Source organism: Oryza brachyantha, chromosome 2 (assembly GCF_000231095.2).
Source record: "Oryza brachyantha chromosome 2, ObraRS2, whole genome shotgun sequence".
NCBI classification, from domain to species: Eukaryota; Viridiplantae; Streptophyta; class Magnoliopsida; order Poales; family Poaceae; genus Oryza; species Oryza brachyantha.
This window is the reverse complement of record NC_023164.2, coordinates 25,221,458-25,241,586: the sequence shown is the minus strand read 5'-3', so window position 1 is coordinate 25,241,586 and position 20,129 is coordinate 25,221,458. Positions and strand designations below refer to the sequence as shown.

General features: G+C 39.7%; 2 protein-coding genes and 1 long non-coding RNA gene across 7 annotated transcripts; 2 read left to right on the top strand and 1 right to left on the bottom strand.

The window, feature by feature from the left end:
• Positions 1–3,736: 3,736 nt before the first annotated feature.
• Positions 3,737–14,793, top strand: LOC102722190 (20 kDa chaperonin, chloroplastic-like). Of its 5 annotated transcripts, XR_005811166.1 has the most exons (7): positions 3,737–4,002; positions 4,822–5,001; positions 5,466–5,621; positions 5,747–5,824; positions 5,959–6,139; positions 8,693–8,752; positions 8,859–9,054. XR_005811166.1 is itself a non-coding variant. In XM_040521263.1 (6 exons), exons 1-5 carry the CDS (start codon positions 3,829–3,831, stop codon positions 6,130–6,132), a joined length of 762 nt encoding a protein of 253 aa, XP_040377197.1. In that variant the 5' UTR covers positions 3,737–3,828; the 3' UTR covers positions 6,133–6,139; positions 14,569–14,793. The 5 variants fall into 5 exon arrangements, 4 of the variants coding, with proteins under 4 accessions (XP_040377197.1, XP_040377193.1, XP_040377194.1 ...); XM_040521263.1 differs by lacking the exons at positions 8,693–8,752; positions 8,859–9,054 and adding an exon at positions 14,569–14,793; XM_040521259.1 differs by lacking the exons at positions 8,693–8,752; positions 8,859–9,054 and adding an exon at positions 7,842–8,234.
• On the top strand, positions 13,512–14,385 carry LOC121053526 (ethylene-responsive transcription factor ERF015-like). The gene has a single exon (XM_040520651.1). It carries the CDS (start codon positions 13,512–13,514, stop codon positions 14,178–14,180), a length of 669 nt encoding a protein of 222 aa, XP_040376585.1. The 3' UTR covers positions 14,181–14,385.
• A 2,585-nt stretch (positions 14,794–17,378) lies between the features above and the next one.
• LOC107303625 lies at positions 17,379–19,988 on the bottom strand. Its single transcript, XR_001549583.1, has 4 exons — positions 19,850–19,988; positions 19,025–19,123; positions 18,700–18,897; positions 17,379–17,792 (listed from the first exon to the last, which is right to left on the bottom strand). It is a non-coding gene; the product is annotated as an uncharacterized LOC107303625 (long non-coding RNA).
• Between the last annotated feature and the right edge of the window lie 141 nt (positions 19,989–20,129).

Below are 20,129 nucleotides of genomic sequence, written 5' to 3'. Positions count from 1 at the left end.
GCCGTGCCTTATCGGGCCGGCCCAGGCACGGTGTTACAGCGATCGATATGGGCTAGCACGGGCACGAAAGGAGGTAGGCCGTGTCGGCACGACCCAGTTAGACGTGCCGTGCCTGGGCCGAAGGTGTGGCACGATGGGCCAGCACGGCACGACCCATTTCCTGTAGCGGACCGGCACGAGCACGGCACGAAGCACGGCTGGTCCGACACGGCTCAACTGCGGCACGGCCCGACTGATGCAGGCTGAACATACGTGTGTCACTACAGCGTGACGGGCGAATGGGCGCGTTACGTGATGCGTGGTTTGCGCCGATGCCGTGTTGGGGCGGACGCGTGGGCGTCAGGCGGAGCAGCACAGGCGCAGAGCGGCTCAGCGACGCGTTGGGAAGGGCAAAACGCAGACGGCAGACACATGCGCATGCATGCATGGTGGACATGCTATTGGCGAGGCGGGCGGTGGCTGGAGTCATTGGTTGGCAGGCTGCGTCGAGGCGGGCTAAAGCACCATGCGATAGGCAGCTCGGTAGGCACCATGTCATTGGAGTAAAAAATCTGAAAAAATACCAAAAAATATAAAAAAAATACGATAAATTTTACTATAAATAGGGCAACCACCTTTGACTTCCTGCTTCATCCAAATCTCTCATCTCTTGGCTCTTGTTCTCTATTTTGTGCTAATCTTTTGCAGTATAGTTTTGAGAATTTTTATCCTGAGTTTCGGCAAACTATGAAGGAGGCAAAATAGATGAATAGATCAAATGTGTTTTAATATTTGTATCTTTTATTACCACGTGGAAAAATTTTATAACATTATGTCATACGTCATTTAAATTTTTCAGGATGGAAGATCCAAATTTCCCGGCGTTTTCGCTGGGCGAGTACGACCCGAACTACCAGCCATGTCCAAATGTTGATGAACATGCCAGCGGGTCTGCACCGACACCAACATCACAAGATGAAGTACACGTTAGTTCGGAAGCTTCAGGCACAGTGAGCGGGAGTACGTCGACAAACACCGGGCCTAAGAGATCAAGAACCTCTGAGGTTTGGCAGCATTTTGATGTGGTGAATGAGCAAGCTGCTGACGGAAGGCAGGTACAGTATGCGATGTGTAAATTTTGTAAGAATAAGTTATCTGCAAAGTCATCAGGTGGAACAGGACATTTGAAGCGACATGCAGAGGCTTGTGCAAAAAAGCAAGGACTCCAACTGCGACAACAACAACTTCTACTAAATCCCGATGGTTCGGTTCGTACATGGGAGTACGATCCTCAGGTAGCCCGAGAATCTCTTGCCCGATTAGTTGCTAGGCAAGATTTACCACTAAATTTTGGCGAGAGCCCTGCTTTTGAAAATTATATTAGAACTGCTCATAACCCAAGGTTTCAGTCTGTTAGTAGACAAACTACCACTCGTGATTTGGAAAGAATTTATAATCAAGCTCGTGATGACTTGAAGGAATTATTTGCTACATGCACATTTAGTGTTAGTATCACATCTGACATATGGAGTGGTAGGGCTAAACAAGACTATCTCAGTGTTGTTGCTCATTATGTTGATGATAATTGGCGGATACAAAAAAAAGTTGTAGGGCTAAGGTTAATTGATGTTTCACACAATGCTGAAAATATTGCAGAGAGAATTACCCAGGTTGTTAATGAGTACAATTTGGTGGATACAATTTTTTCTGTCACTTTAGATAATGCAGCTGCAAATTCTAGGGCCATGGAGATTTTAAAACCATTATTCAGTGTTTATGCTCAATCATTTCTGCTGCATCAACGTTGTGCATGTCATATTGTTAACCTAATACTTAAATGTGGATTCAAGAGAATATCTGCACACATCAATGCCGTTCGTGAGGCAATCTCCTGGTTGAATGCTTCTAACCCTCGGATTGCGAGTTGGAAAAGGTATTGTATTGCATCAAATTTACGTCCTCGTTTGTTTGCAACCGATCCGGAGCACAGGTGGAATGCTACATATCTAATGTTAAAGCATGTGTTGCCTTACTCCAGTATACTTACTGTTTTTTTGAACGCAGATAATGTTGTGACAACTGATGGGCAACCGTTGCTTACAGATCAAAATTGGTATGTTGTTGAAAAGTTCCATGCATTTCTTGAAACATTTTATGAATGCACTGTTACTTTTTCGGGAGTTTATTATCCAACTTCTAATTTAATTTTACATAATCTTCTGGATATTGCTACTTTACTGCGGGAATATGAAAATGACCAATTGTTTGCACAAGCAGTATTTCATATGAAACAAAAATATCTTAAGTATTGGAAAGATATCCCTATGTTATATGCTTTTGCATTTATTCTTGATCCTAGGGGTAAAATGCGAGGCTTCCAAAATCTTTTATCACTTATTGGGGATACTTTAAATATTGATTATTCTAACTTTTTTCATGAGGTTAAGACTCAACTGTATGAAGTATTTCGAAAGTATGGTGAGAAATTTCAGGGAGTTCGCTTGCAAAGACCGCCACCTGTTCCTGTTGCGGGTAAAAAGAAATTACAATGGAGCAAAATTTGGGGGGGGTTCGCCATCGAGTAGCGGTGGTGGCAGTCGCAGCTCGCAAGCATCAAGTGGTGTAGCCACTTCTCAAGTTGATGAAGAGTTGACGAACTATCTTGACAGCGATGCCATCAGACATGAAGCACCGGACTTCAACGTGCTTTGATGGTGGAATGATCACAAGCTAACATATCCGGTGCTTTCGAAACTAGCACGAGATGTGTTGACGGTGCTTGTATCGACAATATCTTCGGAATCAGCTTTCAGCCTTTGTGGAAGAATTATTGAGGACAGACGAACTAGTTTAGGTCCAGAGATGGTAGAGATAATACTATCTGTTAAAGACTGGGAGCTCGCTAAAGAAAATGCCCAATATAATGTGGAGAACTCGGACTTAGCTGCTCAGTTCGAGAATCTATATCTAGATAAGGAAAACATAGACTAATGGAGTAGCCGTTGTTTTTATTTTTGAGTTTTTTTTAATCTTTAGGCTGTGCAGCTGTACTCTTTTTTCTTTGTCATGGTTTTCTCAAATATGAGTTTTTACATGACAAAGTTTTTAATGAGGCAGCCATGTATCCTGTTAATATCAATAAAGGTCAGAACTCTTTTTTAATCCAACTATATTTTTAACATATTTTGGAGAACAAATTTTTTTTATCTTTTTATTTCTCTCTTTTTTTCCCTCCATGCTGGCATGCTCCATCCCTCCACGGTTCAGACTCCAGATGCGCACACGGGCTGCGGCTAATAAGCGGCTGCGCTTGTTTTCAAATTCCAAACCCCCCAGGGCCCAAAACGTGCCGTCCGACCATTAGCTGGCTATCTGCTAATCAGTTAATGTATGCATCAATGCATGGCTTTTTAATCTGCATGCAGGCATGCAGCTTGCTGCTTTTGCTTGGTTGCACGCGTGTGCTGGCACTATTGCGTTAGCCCATGGCTAAGACGCTGGGCTAGCGCGTGCTGACGGGCCAGCCGCTGGCCCACGTGCCACTGACGGGCTCGTGCCGGCACGACATGGCCTGGTTTTTTCTTGGGCCGTGCTTGGACCGAGGAAGCAACACGTGGGCTAGTATGGCACGGCCCGCTACAGTATTCGTGCTTAACGGGCCGTGCCTAATCGGGCCGTGCTTGGTCCGTTGGCCCGTTTGGCCAGCTATTGATAAGGCGTTTGCTTCCTCTTCCGCGTCGTCTCGGGTGCGGCTGCTACTCTCCGTGTGCGCTGCGCTGCGCTTCCGCTGCTCTAGGGTTTTACCTCCTGCTGCCGTTGGGGTTTGGCGGCGAGCAATCCACGGGGTGGATGGCGTCGGTGCAGTTCTCCGGCGCTGCGGTTGGTGCGGTGGCTTTTGCTAGGAAGGGGCCGGCTCACGGGCTCTGCCTCCCGGCACCGGCGGCAGCCGTCGGGGTGCTCCGCCAGGCGCGGCGGCCGTCCCGCGGCCTCTTCGTCAGGGCCGCCACCGTCGTCGCCCCGAAGGTGCGTTTCCCGTGCAATGTACCATGGTGGGCACTCTGTTTCTGCCGTTCGGTGTTCAAGTTCTGCAAAGATGGTTGGTTAGTGAATCGTTGAATTGGGTATTGTGGGCGATGTGTCACTGTCAGATGGTCAATGCTATTAGGATAGCGATGAAATCGATGACGAGTTCGCTGGTATAACTGATTTATTTATGTTGAATGTTATGAGTGATGGTATTAGATGGAAATCCGAGTCCGTCTGGTGTACCATGGTGATTAGGAAGTCTGAAGATGGTGGTACGGTTGTCCACCAAACTATGGTTAGACTGATTAGACTACGATGAAAAATGAATGAATATCTCGGTTTTGAAAAATGAATCACATCTAGCTGCAACAGAAGAGCCATGAAGTGAATTTTAAGTACTCTATGGTTAATATTTTAATTACTATAAGCAATAAAATAAAATAGTGAATTACAGGTACACTATGGATTCTCTGAAGATATCAATAAGGGACTTGAAAGCATTCAGTTTATGCTTAATATTTTACAACCCCATCTTTTCTCTGAAATTAAGCATAAACGAAATGGTTTATTAACGATTAAAAAATAATTTATCGGTAAAACTTTTATATACGTGTTCGTAGCTATTTAAAAGCAAGTGCTAGAAAATAAACTACGATGAAAAACCTCAAAATCAACTTTATATTTAAGTTTTAACATTCAAATTTTAGATTATAAGCATAAGCACAAGCCAAAAAATGGGGGGGCTTAGTCGCATTTCAGAAAATATATATTTTATGCTTTTCAGTGATGAAGTTATGTTCTGATATTCCCATACAGTATACAACGCTTAAGCCCTTGGCTGATAGAGTGCTTATAAAGATCAAGTCTGCTGAGCAGAAGACAACTGGTGGAATTTTGCTTCCTTCGGCTGTTCAATCTAAACCTCAAGGGGGTGAAGTAGTTGCCATTGGAGAGGGACGGACCGTTGGGGATAACAAAGTGGAAGTCAGCATTCAGGTATATTGCTCTTTGATAGTAAAAAAATACCTATTTTACCTATGATACTTTCTAACAGAATCAATGAGCATTGCTGATTTGCTGGTACAGCTATTCCACTAGCCATTCATGGATCAGAAAACAGTCTCTTCCCGTAGCCTGGAACAAGGTGTGGGATAGTGGGACCCGCATGTTCCAGGTTCATGAATATGAAGATCAGACCCAAAACAAAAAGAATGAACCTAGCAGATTTAGCTCTGGACTTGTGACTAATAATCTAGCAGTGAGCATGCTGAAAATTTGGATATGATAAAGCAGTTGAAGGACTTATGTTGCCTGTTTTGACTCGAGATCTTACACATTTTATGGAGGATCCTATCTTGCTTGGTTGTTTTTTTCTTGAAGTATGATAATTTTGAATATAAGCAAACTATTACCATCGGCACACAAAAGAATATACTAACATGCACATGTGATTTGCATAGGTTGGAGCCCAAGTTGTATATTCAAAATATGCTGGAACAGAGGTGGAGTTGAATGATTCCAACCATCTGATTCTTAAAGAGGATGACATCATAGGTATTCTGGAGACTGATGATGCAAAGGACATGAAGCCGCTTAGTGACCATGTTCTTATCAAGGTAGAAGTTTCTTATATATTTGTTCTTGCCAACAGTGTAAGGCATGTCGCACTAAAGCTGAGGCCACCCTACCTTTTGGTTGTAATAATTTCTTCCTGTTTTCCAATCCTTTCCTCATATTATAGGTAGCTGAAGCTGAAGATAAAACTCCTGGTGGTCTGTTGCTGACTGAAACAACAAAGGAGAAGCCATCTATTGGAACGGTCAGTCACTTAATTTGTTGGTTCTACTGGGCATTTTGTGGTCTTTTCTCCATTGCACGGTTGAATCTTCATGTTGGACCTATGATTTCACATATCAAATCAAATTTAATGATATGTTTGTTGATTGGAGACAGGTCGTGGCTGTTGGCCCTGGTCCTCTGGATGAGGAAGGCAAGAGGATCCCATTGTCGGTCTCTGCAGGCAGCACAGTTCTATATTCCAAATATGCTGGCAGCGAGTTCAAGGGTGCTGATGGCACGACCTACATTGTGTTGCGGGTGTCAGATCTAATGGCTATCCTCTCCTAATTACCAGGTGCGCCTAGTTGATGCCATTCATCATTACTAAGCTTTTTCGCAACCATCACTTTCGGAAAATATTGCTACTGGTGATCATAAACATTAATGCAACCCGAATTACATGGAATTCCTTTTTATACTTTTATTACATACTACCAGTTAATGAGTTTTATTTGTACTGATAAATGATAATGTAATGGCAATGTTTTATTTTGAGTTTTTTAGCCATTTTTAAATGGAAGGATATTGATCCTAAGACCTAAGGGCAAGTTTAATAGTACAGGCTGTTACTGCCTCTAATTTTATCCATGTCATCTTATTAATTAAGAGGTAACATGCATAAACATACTACCTCTACCTCTAGTACATTAGCCCCAACACCCATATCAATTTTATTATATTTATTTTCATCCAATGGACTACTATCTTTCGTTCTCCAGCTCCAACATCAGCTTGTGTAGAGGTTGCTCCTTTGCTCGAGGGGCAACTTATCTCACTCTTTCTCTTCTCCATGTCCTCAAAATCTGTAGTGGCATTAGTAGGGCAGGACTCTAAGCCTAATAATATTTGCTCTAAAGTATTACTACAAATGGTATCGTCTGCAAGCATGCCACGTAGGATCATATCTGATGTGACAAGAGAGTTTTATGAAGCGAGAGAAATAAATCATGTTTCGCATGATACGTTATCAAGGTACAGAAATCAACACACCAAGAAACAAGCAAAACCGTGTTCAAAGTGGTGTCAATGGTACAAAACGAGAGACAAATCAACGAATAAGAGGAAGAGAGATGGATGAATTTATTATTTAGTTCCACGCATAGAAACGATGCAGTGGAACTCGCAAATTTTAATTTTTATGTAACATGTATAATATTTTCTATATAAATATTATTCCTAAAAACAATTTAATTGTTTATATAATAATACATGTATGTATAAAATATCTATATCTACTAATTATTATTATATAGTACGATAGGTGTCTTTGCATCGCGTCCTGACAAGTCAGCAGTGGCCCTGGTAGCTTCTGTGGCACTGTGTATCTGACATTAATTGGGATGCACATGATATTTCTATTATTAGTAGTGCTCGAAGGTGCGTGCGTTCAGCAGGTGAGCCTGGTTTTTCGCTTGATAATCATTTTGGTAAATCTGAATAGTAATAGAAAAAATTGGCACTACCAGCAACATGACGTGGGGGTGATGGCCCGATCGAAAAAAAAAATCAATAATTCTTGCACTGGTTATCCGAGTTTAGGGTTTAGGGTTAAGTTCTTTTTTGGGTTGAATTATCCTCGTGTATTTTATCCTTGTCCGTTTATCCTTTTCAGTAATTATCCTTGTCTGTTTACCCTTCTCACAATAGTCATTGAATTATCCTTGGTTTTTTCCTTTCCAGTTTAGTTACTAGAATGCAGTATATAAATCATAGGAGTTTGGGGATTGTTAAGACTTAATAATTAATAATATAGCACTTGACTTAATAATTAATAATATATATCAATTGCAAAACTAAATCCACCACTGCCAGTTTATGTTGATATGAATATAGTTGAAGAAAAATAAACTTAACCCTAAACCCTAAACTCGGATAACAAGGCAAGAATTGTTACTTTTTTTTCTTGATCGGGCCATTCACCCCCACACCATGTTGCTGACAATGCCACTTTTTTTATTATTATTTCTATTCAGACTTACCAAAGTGATTATCCGTAGTCTCCCATGCGCTCGAGGAAGAGCCTTGTGCGTCGGGTCACGGAGCGCCTGTGCTGCTAGTGGAGACAGAGCGGCGAAGCTACACGGAGTGCCGGAGGTGGTGGCGGAGAGGAGCGTCGGGGCAGGACGGAGACCGTCCTCGGCTGAGAGGAGCGTCGGGTGAGGGTTTTGGCAAAAAGGTGAGGAGACAGCGAAAATTCAAATGGCATGTAGAACATTGAATGTTAACTGCAATCGGAATGTTGGGTTACGCGGTGGTCAAAATTCAAATGTTGATATCGAATCGAAAAATCGACGATGTTCGTGTAAAAAAAAGAAATCAACGTCTCTTTGAGGGCATAAACCAGAATTAATAAGACGATGGTCAAAAGGTTAACACATAAACCTAAAAAATAAAGTATTTTTGTGACAAAGGCAGTAAGGTCCTGTTTAGTTTTCAAAATCATTTTCTAAAAACATCGTATTGAATCTTTGGACACTTAAATGGAGCATTAAATATTGATAAAAATTAAAACTAATTATACAGTTATGGGGGAAATTGTGAGAAAGAATCTTTTAAGCCTAATTAGTGCATAATTAGTCATAAGTGATACAGTAATCAAAAGAATTTTTTAAGCCTAATTAGTATATAATTAGTCATAAGTGATACAGTAATTAACATGTGCTAATGATGGATTAATTAGACTCAAAGATTCGTCTCGCGTTTTTCAGACGGAATCTCTAATTTATTTTGTAATTAAACTATGTTTAGTACTTCAAATATGCGACCGTATGCACCAACGCTACTTTGTTCTAAAATTTTTGGGAACTAATCCGGGCCTAAAATACTTACCATATCCTTGGTTTGATAGGGGGATCCAAAAATATTCAACTTATTTTCACCCCTGGATGGTGCAACTCGCATGCTGTCGGTAAGATGCAATTATATTCTGAAACTGTAGCCGATCTCAATCTTCCCTTCGCCATCACCATGACTCGACTCGCGCTCATGTTTTTCTCCTTCCGGCGCGGCCTCAGGCACTCCGACCGCGAGCTCAACACGTCTCGACCGACCGAGATGCTACAGTCCTACGACAACTATTCGACAAGAAATAAAACACCACCAGCGCCACGGCGCGACATAGATCCCCCTTGACAAGTGACAAGTCAACTGTTCAGCATTTCAACCTACCTCTTTTCATCGGATTGTCCTACCCGTCCACTCCTAACTACCCTCCCTGTCTTTTCATTTTTATTTATAAATTAATTAAAATTCTTAACATTAAGTAAATTTAAAGTTGATTTTAGTGTTTTTTCATCGATCTTTATTTTCTGCTCTTAGCTTTTAAATCACTAATAATATATATATTATTTTATAAATTATTTTTCGGTTATAAATATATCGTCGATCATCTCGTCAGCCCGTAGCCGTACGTGTCAGCAGCCGATGGCACACGCGCCCGGGCGGCCGGAGCGACACAGTCCGCCATCCTGTCTGACGCGAGCCGGCCAAGCCGGCCGGGACGGAATGGTCTCCCGATCGAGCCGTCTCCTCGTACCCGTTTCTCACTGCCGCTGGCGCTGGGGAAGCCGACCGACCGACCGACCGCGCCGCGAGCCGCGAGGCCGCCCTGCACCACACACGACTGTCTGTGCGTGATGCACATCCATCGAACTGTTTCCGTGCTTTGACTCTCTGACCGTTTGTGCAAGCTAAGCTCCAATTCATTCGTGATAGTATAGATGTATACTGTATGATTCAACCGCTTGACTTCAAACGAGTCCATCTATATCGAACTTTATTTTACGGCGGCCAAATCTTGGATCTCCCACTGATAGCCAAAACTGGCACTGTTTAGTGACATATCACGTTACTACCTCGACCATTTCATTTGATGCGGTTGTTTTTTTTACGTTTGATCATTTGTTTTATTTAAAAAATTATATAATTATTAGTTATTTTGTTATAATTTAATTTATTATTAAATAAACTTTAAGAGTCATATATAATTTTATATGTTTGTGCAAAAAAAATTAAATAAAATGAATAGCAACTAAAAATTAATCATGTCAAATAAAAAAAATTCGAAGAGAGTAGCAAATAAAGGAGAAAGCGATGTGATTTAGTCAAACCATATTGATTTTTTTTTTTTTGGAGAGGGGGGGGGGGGGGGGGGGGAGGGATCGGTGCATAGTCTGGTAACTGTAAAATGACACGGGTAAATCTCCGGTGGATACTTTCGTAATGATGCCGCTTTATAACTTTAGAAAGGACAAGTAGGTTTTGTGGCCCAAATTAACTTTGAAAGAAAAAATTGTGTCACTTTCTAGTGACTATGTTGAGGCAATAGGTAAACATACATGTGTGGAAATTTTTTGTAGGGATATGCAGGTTATCCAATAAATAATCCGTGATCGGATGCATCTTTATTTAGATGAAAGGGAGACAGACATGAATTAACCATAGGATCATATCCCTAATTTTACACCATACTTTATTTCCCCAAAAGAAAAGATTTACATCAGATTCGATTTATGTTAGCTTATAACCAGTCAATCGAGTAAAATAAACTGGAGATCATATTAGTCACATGAGCTAATTAATCATATGCCACTTTACCTATTTGACCCATTCTTACTGCTGACGGGACGACGGATGGAGTTTACTTGGCCCAATCATCACACAGTGTACTGCCAGAAAGTTGCTAGCAGGGAATCCACTTTTGTTCTTTAGAGGTTTCATTCCGACCTGTTGGAACTCAGGGTTGTTGGCTTGTAGCCACACCACACGGTATTAAAAGAAAAACCGGTGTTGGAGGGCCCACGGACCCGGCGCACGTGAACAAGATTCTTTTGTTTTATTTTGTATAAGTTATCTCAACTCCTTAAAGATGTAAAAATGGAAGTTAATCGGTTCCAAGCAACTCTAACAGTTAGTTATCCTAACTTGTCGTCTCTCTCTTCTTCTGGTAAACTGAAAAAACTGTCTTTAATGATGTGACATCTGGGTTACTAAATTTTAGCAATTTGATGTATCCTTTCGATGACGTGCATATATGGAAGTCGGCGTTTTACTTAGTATCTAGAAAAATATACGCTGGATTCTTCTCGCGCCTTCGCCTAGAACGCACCGTATGCTCAACACCTTTCCTACATAACGTATTATGATCAATCCAATCTTTTATCCATAATTTGTTCTTTCGGTTCATTCGCAATCGTACGAGTTTGCCCTGGTACTTAGCCCAATTGAATGATCTAATCCGTGAAGGAGGATAAATTACTAGTCAATACTTATATAAAATAGAGCGCCAGTGATGATGGGTGGATAAATCTGACATCACCCGACCATAAACTTCCTATGTCTTTTCTAAAAAAAAAATGATTGTGGGACCATAGGGTAGCCAGTCTCATCATTTCTATATTTATGTAATATTTAAGAGATGATATATGCATACAATGATGATAATAATATGTCAATGATAATTTCTTTAATTAAAATCATGTTACAATACCCAAAAATATGCTAGTAAGTTTAAAAATACACAAACTGAAACATATTTGCAATCAACATATCATCCATATCATCCTCATCAGCAGTAATACAAATCTACCGTACTAGTTAAAATTTGCAATGGCGTGGCAAGAATAATTTGGTGCAAGCGATATATGGCAATTGGCAAATTAGTGTTGCCATGTGACGAACGACATTTGATTAGCATAGGTGATGTTGCTAAAACGTTTGTTTTTTAAATACATTTTAGAGGAGTTGTTTAAAAGTATGAATGAAATAGGTTTAACTAAATCTGGGAACCACAAACGATCTCCCAACTAAAGAGGAACAAATGAGAGCGGGCTGACCATTCGAAGATTCACCGGATGAATGGTGATGAATTGATTGACGGAAAGCTTTTTTTTTTCCCTGTAGTGGTAGCACACGTCAAGCATTTTCTACCAATTTGGAAAGAAGAATGGACGTGTGAGCAGTTTAGTTTTTCTGGTTTTACCTATATGCTAATAAAATTAGAAGCATATATAAAATATATTCATTGATATATTGATAAATCTAAAAAATTTTATAAATGAAACGGATTGAGTAGCAATTGAGTAAGAGAACGGTACAACAACGGTAATTAGTAAGTGCTCTTAGCCTTGGTAATTAGAACTACTTGTTGATACGGAAGAGAGAAATAGAAGGGACAAAACATCGTTGGTACGCTTAGATTGGCATGTCTTAAGAGCAACTTGTAGTCCCTATAAAATGTAAAGTTGGTATGAGAGTAAAAAAAGAATATGATAATACAAAATAATTTTTAGGTTAATAATTATAGTCTTTGTTGTCTCAACTATTGTAAAAGTATAGTCTCTAAATAATTTTGTATTGTCTAAGAGCTTGTACTAAACTTTACATTTAAATTTCCCCTGATTTTTCTGTTTACCCGAAAGTTTACTAGTAATAACTGTAAAAGGACACTGTTCCTTTTTTACTAGTACACTCCATTATTTTGAGAAAACACATTTTGTGTTGTTCATTTTAAACCCAGAGTTTTTTTTTTCCATTCTACCCGAATGTTCTAATTACCCTTTAAAAAACAAGCCACGACCATATATATTGATCCTCCTTTGCATCCGTTTAGAAGATGGAGATGTGAGATTTTTCTGACTTTCTAAAGTTATTTAATAGAATAAAGAATGAAGTCAACTATTGGAAAAATAACATAGCCTTACCGTTGTTAGGTGGTGTTAAGCTTTGATGCTACGATTATACAATGATATTAGGCTACATGTGAAAACTTAGCATAGTAGTTTGCTATACTGGCCAATAATGCTTTCGGGTTATAATGCCTTTTAAGATCATTGTGTACGCGCCACTCTCTCGCACTCGCGTGATGCTTCAAGTGGAGATCTTATCTAAGGTTCCCTAGATATGGTGTCGTGTCCTTTATAGAGGTGTTGTTTATAAGGTTTCGTTATCGCCTAGCTCACATTTAAATAGTGTGGAGAGTGTTGTTGAATGACATTGAGTCTATGCAAGGGATAAATACATCTTTCTTTTCCCTCACCCTCATAATATACTATCCTTTGCTTTGGTGATGTCGAAAAGTCCATGAGTGCTTTAGCTGTTTGGAGATCGATCATGCTTAGTGGTGGCTGTTTATGGTGCCAATCATTTCATAGGTATACATTGACGTTGTCAACATATGATCCTAAAAAATATGGTACGACGTAACTAAAATTATAATTTATAGGTACCTTCGTTTGAGAGTTTTCATATATCACCAAGTCTTTCCATCTCTATTAGCATGTCACATACCATGCCACATTGAAAACCAGAGCCACTATGGTTGACGATAACAGCATTTTCTAAAACATAACAAATGGTGCTTTGTACACAAATTTATATAAAAAGAAAAAAAAAGCGCTTCGAATAAGACAAGAGGCAGGCCCACCGGCCGATATATCTAGTAGCATCCAAATCAACCTCAGCTAGCTCCCCTTGGTTGCTGGCTGACCCCTTGCACGTCGCCGTCCGACGCGCCATGGCGAGTCAACGCGTCGCACCCGACGACGTATGGCGACTGTATAAGTAGCCGCGCGAACCGCGCCCAGCTACTCTGCACCGGCGAGCTAGAGCCAGCAACCAACCATCATCTCGATCGATCTCGACGGCCGGCGCGACGGACGTCACTAGGCATGATGTCATCGTGGTCGTCGTCTTCTTCGTCTCCGGCGAGCGCCGTGGAGACGGAGGGCGCAGGCATTAGTGACAGGGGGGCCAAGAAGTACAAGGGCGTGCGGCGGCGCAAGTGGGGCAAGTGGGTGTCGGAGATCCGGCTGCCCAACAGCCGCGACCGCATCTGGCTAGGCTCCTACGACTCGCCGGAGAAGGCCGCGCGCGCCTTCGACGCCGCCTTCGTCACCCTCCGCGGCCACGGTGCCGCCGGCGCGGACCTCAACTTCCCGAACTCGCCGCCGTCGTGCAACGCCCGCAGCAGCGACCCGCAGCAGGTGCAGGCCGCCGCGCTCTCCCACGCCAATCGTGCCCCCGTCACGGCGCAGCAGGCGGCCGCGGCGCTCATGGACGCGGACTCCCCGCCCTCGCTGTCGCCGGAGTTCGCCACACACGAGGTGGTGGCGCCGGCCGTGCGAGACGACGGCAGCATCGACTGGCGCCCGGTCATGGCGCACCCGCCGCCGCTCTACTCGCCGCCCGGGTGGGGCACCAATGCCTACGACTTCTTGCAGGCTCCGCCGCCGGCGCCGGCGTGCGACGAGGACATGGACGTAGAGGAGGGCAGCCACGGTGCAAGCGCTTCTCTTTGGAGCTTCGACACGCGAGACTCCTCCTACTTCCGATACTAATTAACATGCATTAGATATGATTAATGCATGCATTGTGCATGGCATAGGTGATTTCATGCCGCTAAATACAACTTAATTAACTAGAATATACGGCCATTAATTTCGTTTCTACAGGTGCAAAAATCGTTTTTTTCAAAGAATCAACGATAATTTGCTATGGCCTTGTGCAAGCTAAATGGTAATTTATCCAAAGCACTAGGATAAATAGTAATACTCATCGTACGAAAAGTAGAGAATTAATTAAAGACTATTTTGGTCATTTAAATTATATATGCAGAAATTTTTATTGTATTTTTAGCTCCCCTTTTCGCGAATAAAATGTTTTTGGGGGGGGGGGGTTGAGCTTGTGCTTGATTACTTGTTTAAATACTGCAAATTGATGCTGCAGGTTTATTAGCGTGTCTACTTCACGAGCTAAAGCTTTGATAAAAAGCAACCTGTTCGATCTTCTAGCTAAGTGCATATTCATCCATCAGCAACTTGTCACATAGGAAAATTTTAAATACGTCATTTTCAAGCATGTGACATTTAGCAAGATGGGATTGGAATATAATCCAATCGGTGATGTGATTTATTCAACACAGTACTTCTTATTGCTCCGGATTATGAAGCGGAATACTTGGCGATGTTCTTTTCTTACGAAGATTTTGGATTTTTTTTAATTATATATTTTATAATAAACTATGAAATTCATAGTATAAACGATTTAATTAACTAATTAAATGTAAAGTTTTGTTTTAGAAAAATCAGATGACAATCTTTCATATATAAATTTTAATATAAAACACAACGTTTAATAGCTTAGATGCGTGTCCATAAAAATCTAAAAGAGTAAACGAACGGAACCTCTGAAAGTGCAATTCTCTCAATATTCTCAGTCTCATTAAGACTCTCTTTTATCTCTTCAAATTATTCTAAAAACAACTTTAATTTTTGTTTCTTACCTACCTGAGTCAGCTTGTCGAAAGTTTTATCCCTTTAATACATCTTCTCTACCACTTTATAATAAACAAAAACATCGCCTTTTTTATTCTCACCACTAGTTTGCTAGTTTTGTTTCAAATTTGAAATCTTTGTGCGACAAAAGGAGTCATTTTGTCAACATTACTTCGATGACGTCAACTACGGTATCAGCAGAAAGAATCTCAACCTTTAGTTTAGAGTTTTACGACCAATAGAAAAGAATATTGGACCACCAGTAATTAATGCAATAGTATAAATAGATTCGATTTATTGGATTAGAAAAAAATAAATGGTCTAAATTAATTTTACTACAAGTTGAAAGTATTTTAGAACACCTATGCCTGGATAACCTTTTCTAAGGTATTTATTAATTCTATAATATTAATATTTGATTTATCCGTCAATCATAGATCATGAAAAAGAACATGTCCACATGGTTGATAATAGGAAAAAGCCCTAGCACTCTGGCTAGCAAAGATGCTACGGGCCCACATGCAAGTGAAACAACAGTGGATCGGTGCCCGACAGTGAAATATGAGCAGAAATGGAATTAAGGAGTATCCAGATTCTCTCGAGATCCCACTAAAAATGCTCCAAAAAAAAATGACATTATGACAACCTGCAAACTTAATGTTCATCTACTTCGTCACGGCAGTGGCCACAGTACATGACACGTGGATAATTACGACATTTATCACATACCCGGACCTTCCTCTTATTTAGAAAGTTTAAACTAATATATAAAAATGTAAGTTATAATTAAAAATATTTGATAAAATATGATAACTTAACCACAAAACTAACTACAATTACAAGTTTTAATAAAGATAAATAATTAAACACATGTTAATAAATATACAAAGGCGCTTCACCCCACTGCCAAAGTGTAATTATAACAAACACGCGATTAATTACACATGGACATACTAATACTCCTACATGGAGTATATTCTATTCAAGCGTCCAAGATTTCGAATCGATGCATGTACGGAGTGCTGCAAGTTAAGGATCCAATAATTAATACAGCTACTTTCGGTGGTACTTGTTCAGAGTTTAGTTAGATTGTTCGTGGAAGAGGAAACATTGCACGCAAAATTTTCAAAGAAAAAGAAAGAAAGTAGGATGTGCGTCTTTCTGGCTGTGAACGGACTAACAATAAAACTTTTTTCTCTGCACTTTGTACTGCCATTTTCTCGACCATGTGAATGGCGTGTGCATTAACGTCGCAAACATGCATAACAAGTGTGTTTTAGGGTAATTAAGACTTATGCACTTATATTCTTTAATGATCAAAAACCAAATTCGAAAAATAGAAATCAACAAAAAGGATGAGGTATGTCTAAAACTATGTTCAACCCTAAATTCTAGACCTGAATTCAACTCTAAAATTATATTTTAAAATTTAAATTCTAACTATATATAGCTTATATATAAGCCGACCGGCAAATAATGAGGTATGTCTCATTTCGATCTATAGACGAAGAATAAAAAGAAACAACAAATCCAATTGCTACTGCTTATACAACTTTTTATAGTTTGTTTTTTTCTCAATGTGTAAATTAAATTTAATCATATATATTTATACCCAGATAGATCACACTATAATACGAGTATGACTGTGTTTGAACAAGCTAAACCGCTGAGCTAATTCCCCTTTTCAATGAGCACGTTTCTCGATCTATCGAACAATATGTATCTTGTTAAAAAAAATCTATATGTAAGTTGCTCTACAAAGTCAGATAAATCAATTATCAAATTATTCAATTATTCATGCGTTAATGACTTATCTCATTTTACGTGATGCCAATAAGTCGAGATCATCATGTGATTTAAACACGACCTATATATTGTCAAACAATTCAAGAGCTAAAGCTAAGTATAATAACAATCTATAAGCCAACTATAAACCTATATGGAGGAGAGAGAAAATAAAAAATAAATAGTGCTAACTCTCATGCAAGAACTAGTTCTGCTTATGGCATTTTCAACCCATAATACTAGATATGGTTTCTATAAACTTCCAATCATTAAGAAACTAGTACTAGACACTACTTTTCCAATACAAACACTACTATTCCACACTTAAATTTAATGTTACTTATTTCACATGATATCTTAGATGTTACGTAGAAACCATGTCTCATGCAAGACATGGTTTCATTCTCTTTTCTCATTTATTTAATGCTATGGATACCATCGTAATCACTGGTTTGGGAATGCTCTTATGCTCCAAGATATATGTATTAAATACACCGGTGAGAGAGATATGGGCAAAATATTATAGTCAATGTTGTAATATAACATGTTAGCTTTAATATAAATTTGTAGCTATTAGTTGACTTTAATATTAAATTTGCTAATAGAAAATACTCCCCTATGAAAGTTCTCAAGGTCTTAAAATACCTTCTGGGGACTTGGGGCAGTATATCATGCAATATAAATGCGTGGTCCCTGTTTGGTTGGCCATGTAACTGTAACACGGAGCCTAAGACCTAGGACTGAGTATTCTTCGTCCTTCGTGAATTGCAAGGAAAACAACAGCTACAGCTTGGAGAATTCTTTCTGACGGGTCAATTCTCAGGTGAGAGTTGTCAACTTGCCATCGTCTGATCATTATCTCACGAATGTACAGCTTGGAAAGTTACTTCCCTTGCATGAGCAAATTAATGTAATATTAGAGCAAGATTAATAATATAATCAGCAAGAAGAATCCTTATAGTTTTTCCTTAGCCTATTCATATAATAGTTAACTGTTTATAATTAATATAAGACTGATGCGTTTCTCTCACATAGATTCTTGGTTTTTTAATCAGAGCTGGCTATTAAGTTATAACTCGCTTCTCCTCTCTCTCCCCCACCTTAGTATTTAGCCGGCTTATAGCCTGCTATTATACTTGCTCTTATTGCGCTTGATTTCTTGTTACCAGAACGAGAAATATAAAACCTGTTAAAACGATTTTCCTTGCAGGATATGATGCCACTGTGCCAGTATACGGAACAACTATTCTTGCAAACAGATGGAATTATTCTTTCTTATAGCATCATATTCTACCTTATCAAAATTTATGAAATTTTTCATAACTATTTTCGTGACATTCATATCGCCATTGCACCTAGATTAAAAAAAAACTTTTTGAGAAGAACTGAAGAGGTGCTTAATGCATTTTTAAAGAAACTGTAACAACATGAAGAGCTCCCAATTTGGCAGTGCCATAAAATCCGAGCATGGTAAAAAAACGTGGACGTATAACGAACCGAAAGGTGAAAGTTTTCACTGAGTAATTATGGCAGGCGAGAAATTTGTTGGTTTTACTCACCTAAATCTCCTTACTTCTAATTAATTAAGCAAGTGGCATAAATTTCATGAATGTGACACTTAGCTAACACACCTGACGACCTGAACCAAAGAACCGAAGGATCCCATTAAGCAAAAAAGAAGGAAAAAAAAGACAGATTTGAAATATTTGCACGACACCGCGTTTGGATAGGCTATAAAATATTGTACTTTTTCTATGGACCACAAGCACACATGCATGCACAATGCGTAACAACCTACCTCAGAAGCTTCTCTTCTGCCCCTTCGCTTCGCCGATTGATCAGGCTTGTGTTAATTGCTAACAATGTGTTGTTTTTCCTGCTCATACTGTCATACACCATAATGCGATTCGATCAACATGAATAGCCACGCTGCATCACGGCATGAGCAAGCATGATCCAGTTTCTTGTGGAAGAAATCAATTTGCTTTCATTGTTCCTTCAGAAGTTCAGAAAAAAAAAAGTCAGCTGATATGTTCAGAGACGACTCGGTTTCTTAAAGAGCATACAGTCCTGCCACAGATCTTCCCAGCGAGTTTGATACTGGACAGCAAAATAAACCTTACGTGTGATCTGACCTCACAAGGGAACGTGATTCACAACTGTTTAATCCACCGGCTCTAACTTCGACTCATCGGAAGAGACCATGGAAGATTTTCCAAAAGCTGCAAAAAGTGCAAATAAGGTAAGTGAAAGTCATGTTTACAGCGCAACGGCGACTTCTCTTAAGATATTTTTAAATGACCTTTATGATGACACGGCAGTACATAGATTATATTGGGTGTTATTTATGAAACAACATATACCAAAGGGCCTACTTTTAATTACTGCTACATCCATTTCATATTATAAGTCTTTCTAGTCTTACTTAAATTTATCAATTGATGGATGTATATAATTTATATATATATCTAGATTCATTAACATCCATATGAATCTAGGCAAGACTAGAAAGACTTACATTATGAAACCAGAGAGAGTAAGCATTTGCTGTAAATTGATACGTGGACCAAGTCTATAAGCTGCAGGAACCAGCAGTGGCAATCTTATGATCAGAACGACAACAGTGACAAGACAACAAGAATAAGAGCACATGCTTGTAAATTGTGGTTGTTTATATGTGGGATCCAATAACAGCGATAGGCATGAAGGACCTTATCTGTTGTACTAAAAAGATTGGCAGATCCCCAGCTATCTGAATCAATGCCCCTGAAAGTTACTGGCTACACTACACAATGCCTATCAATCTCTCAGAGCCACAAAAACAACTAATATCTATCCATAGTGCTCCTCTTCCACAAATGATAAATATGTCTACTTGTCAAGAGCAGAACAAACTGGGAACGACCAAATGACAAAAAGTAGATATGAGGATGGTACGAGTGACTTACTTGGCTGAGAGGAGAGATTGGTCCCCTGCCCCCAGAAAAGAGAGTTCACCACTTCCTCAAGCTTTGTCCAATCCTGCTTCTTGTTCATGCTTCCATTTTACCAACCAATCCTAAACCCCTGGTCATGTAACCGTGCAGCTTCCACTGTAAAAAAGGAAGAGAATTGGTAGGTAAATTTATGAAATAAATGATACTCCTTCCGTTTTTTATTGATGCCGTTAACTTTTTATCAATGTGTGGATGCTCATCTTATTCAAAGTTCTTGTGCAAATATGCAAAA

Coding starts and splice junctions, on each gene's coding strand:
- LOC121053526 (XM_040520651.1), top strand. CDS start 13,512: ATGATGTCATCGTGGTCGTCGTCTTCTTCGTCTCCGGCGAGCGCCGTG.
- LOC102722190 (XM_040521263.1), top strand. CDS start 3,829: ATGGCGTCGGTGCAGTTCTCCGGCGCTGCGGTTGGTGCGGTGGCTTTT. Junction 4,003..4,821: donor CCACCGTCGTCGCCCCGAAG/GTGCGTTTCCCG, acceptor ATTCCCATACAG/TATACAACGCTTAAGCCCTT. Junction 5,825..5,958: donor AGAAGCCATCTATTGGAACG/GTCAGTCACTTA, acceptor GATTGGAGACAG/GTCGTGGCTGTTGGCCCTGG.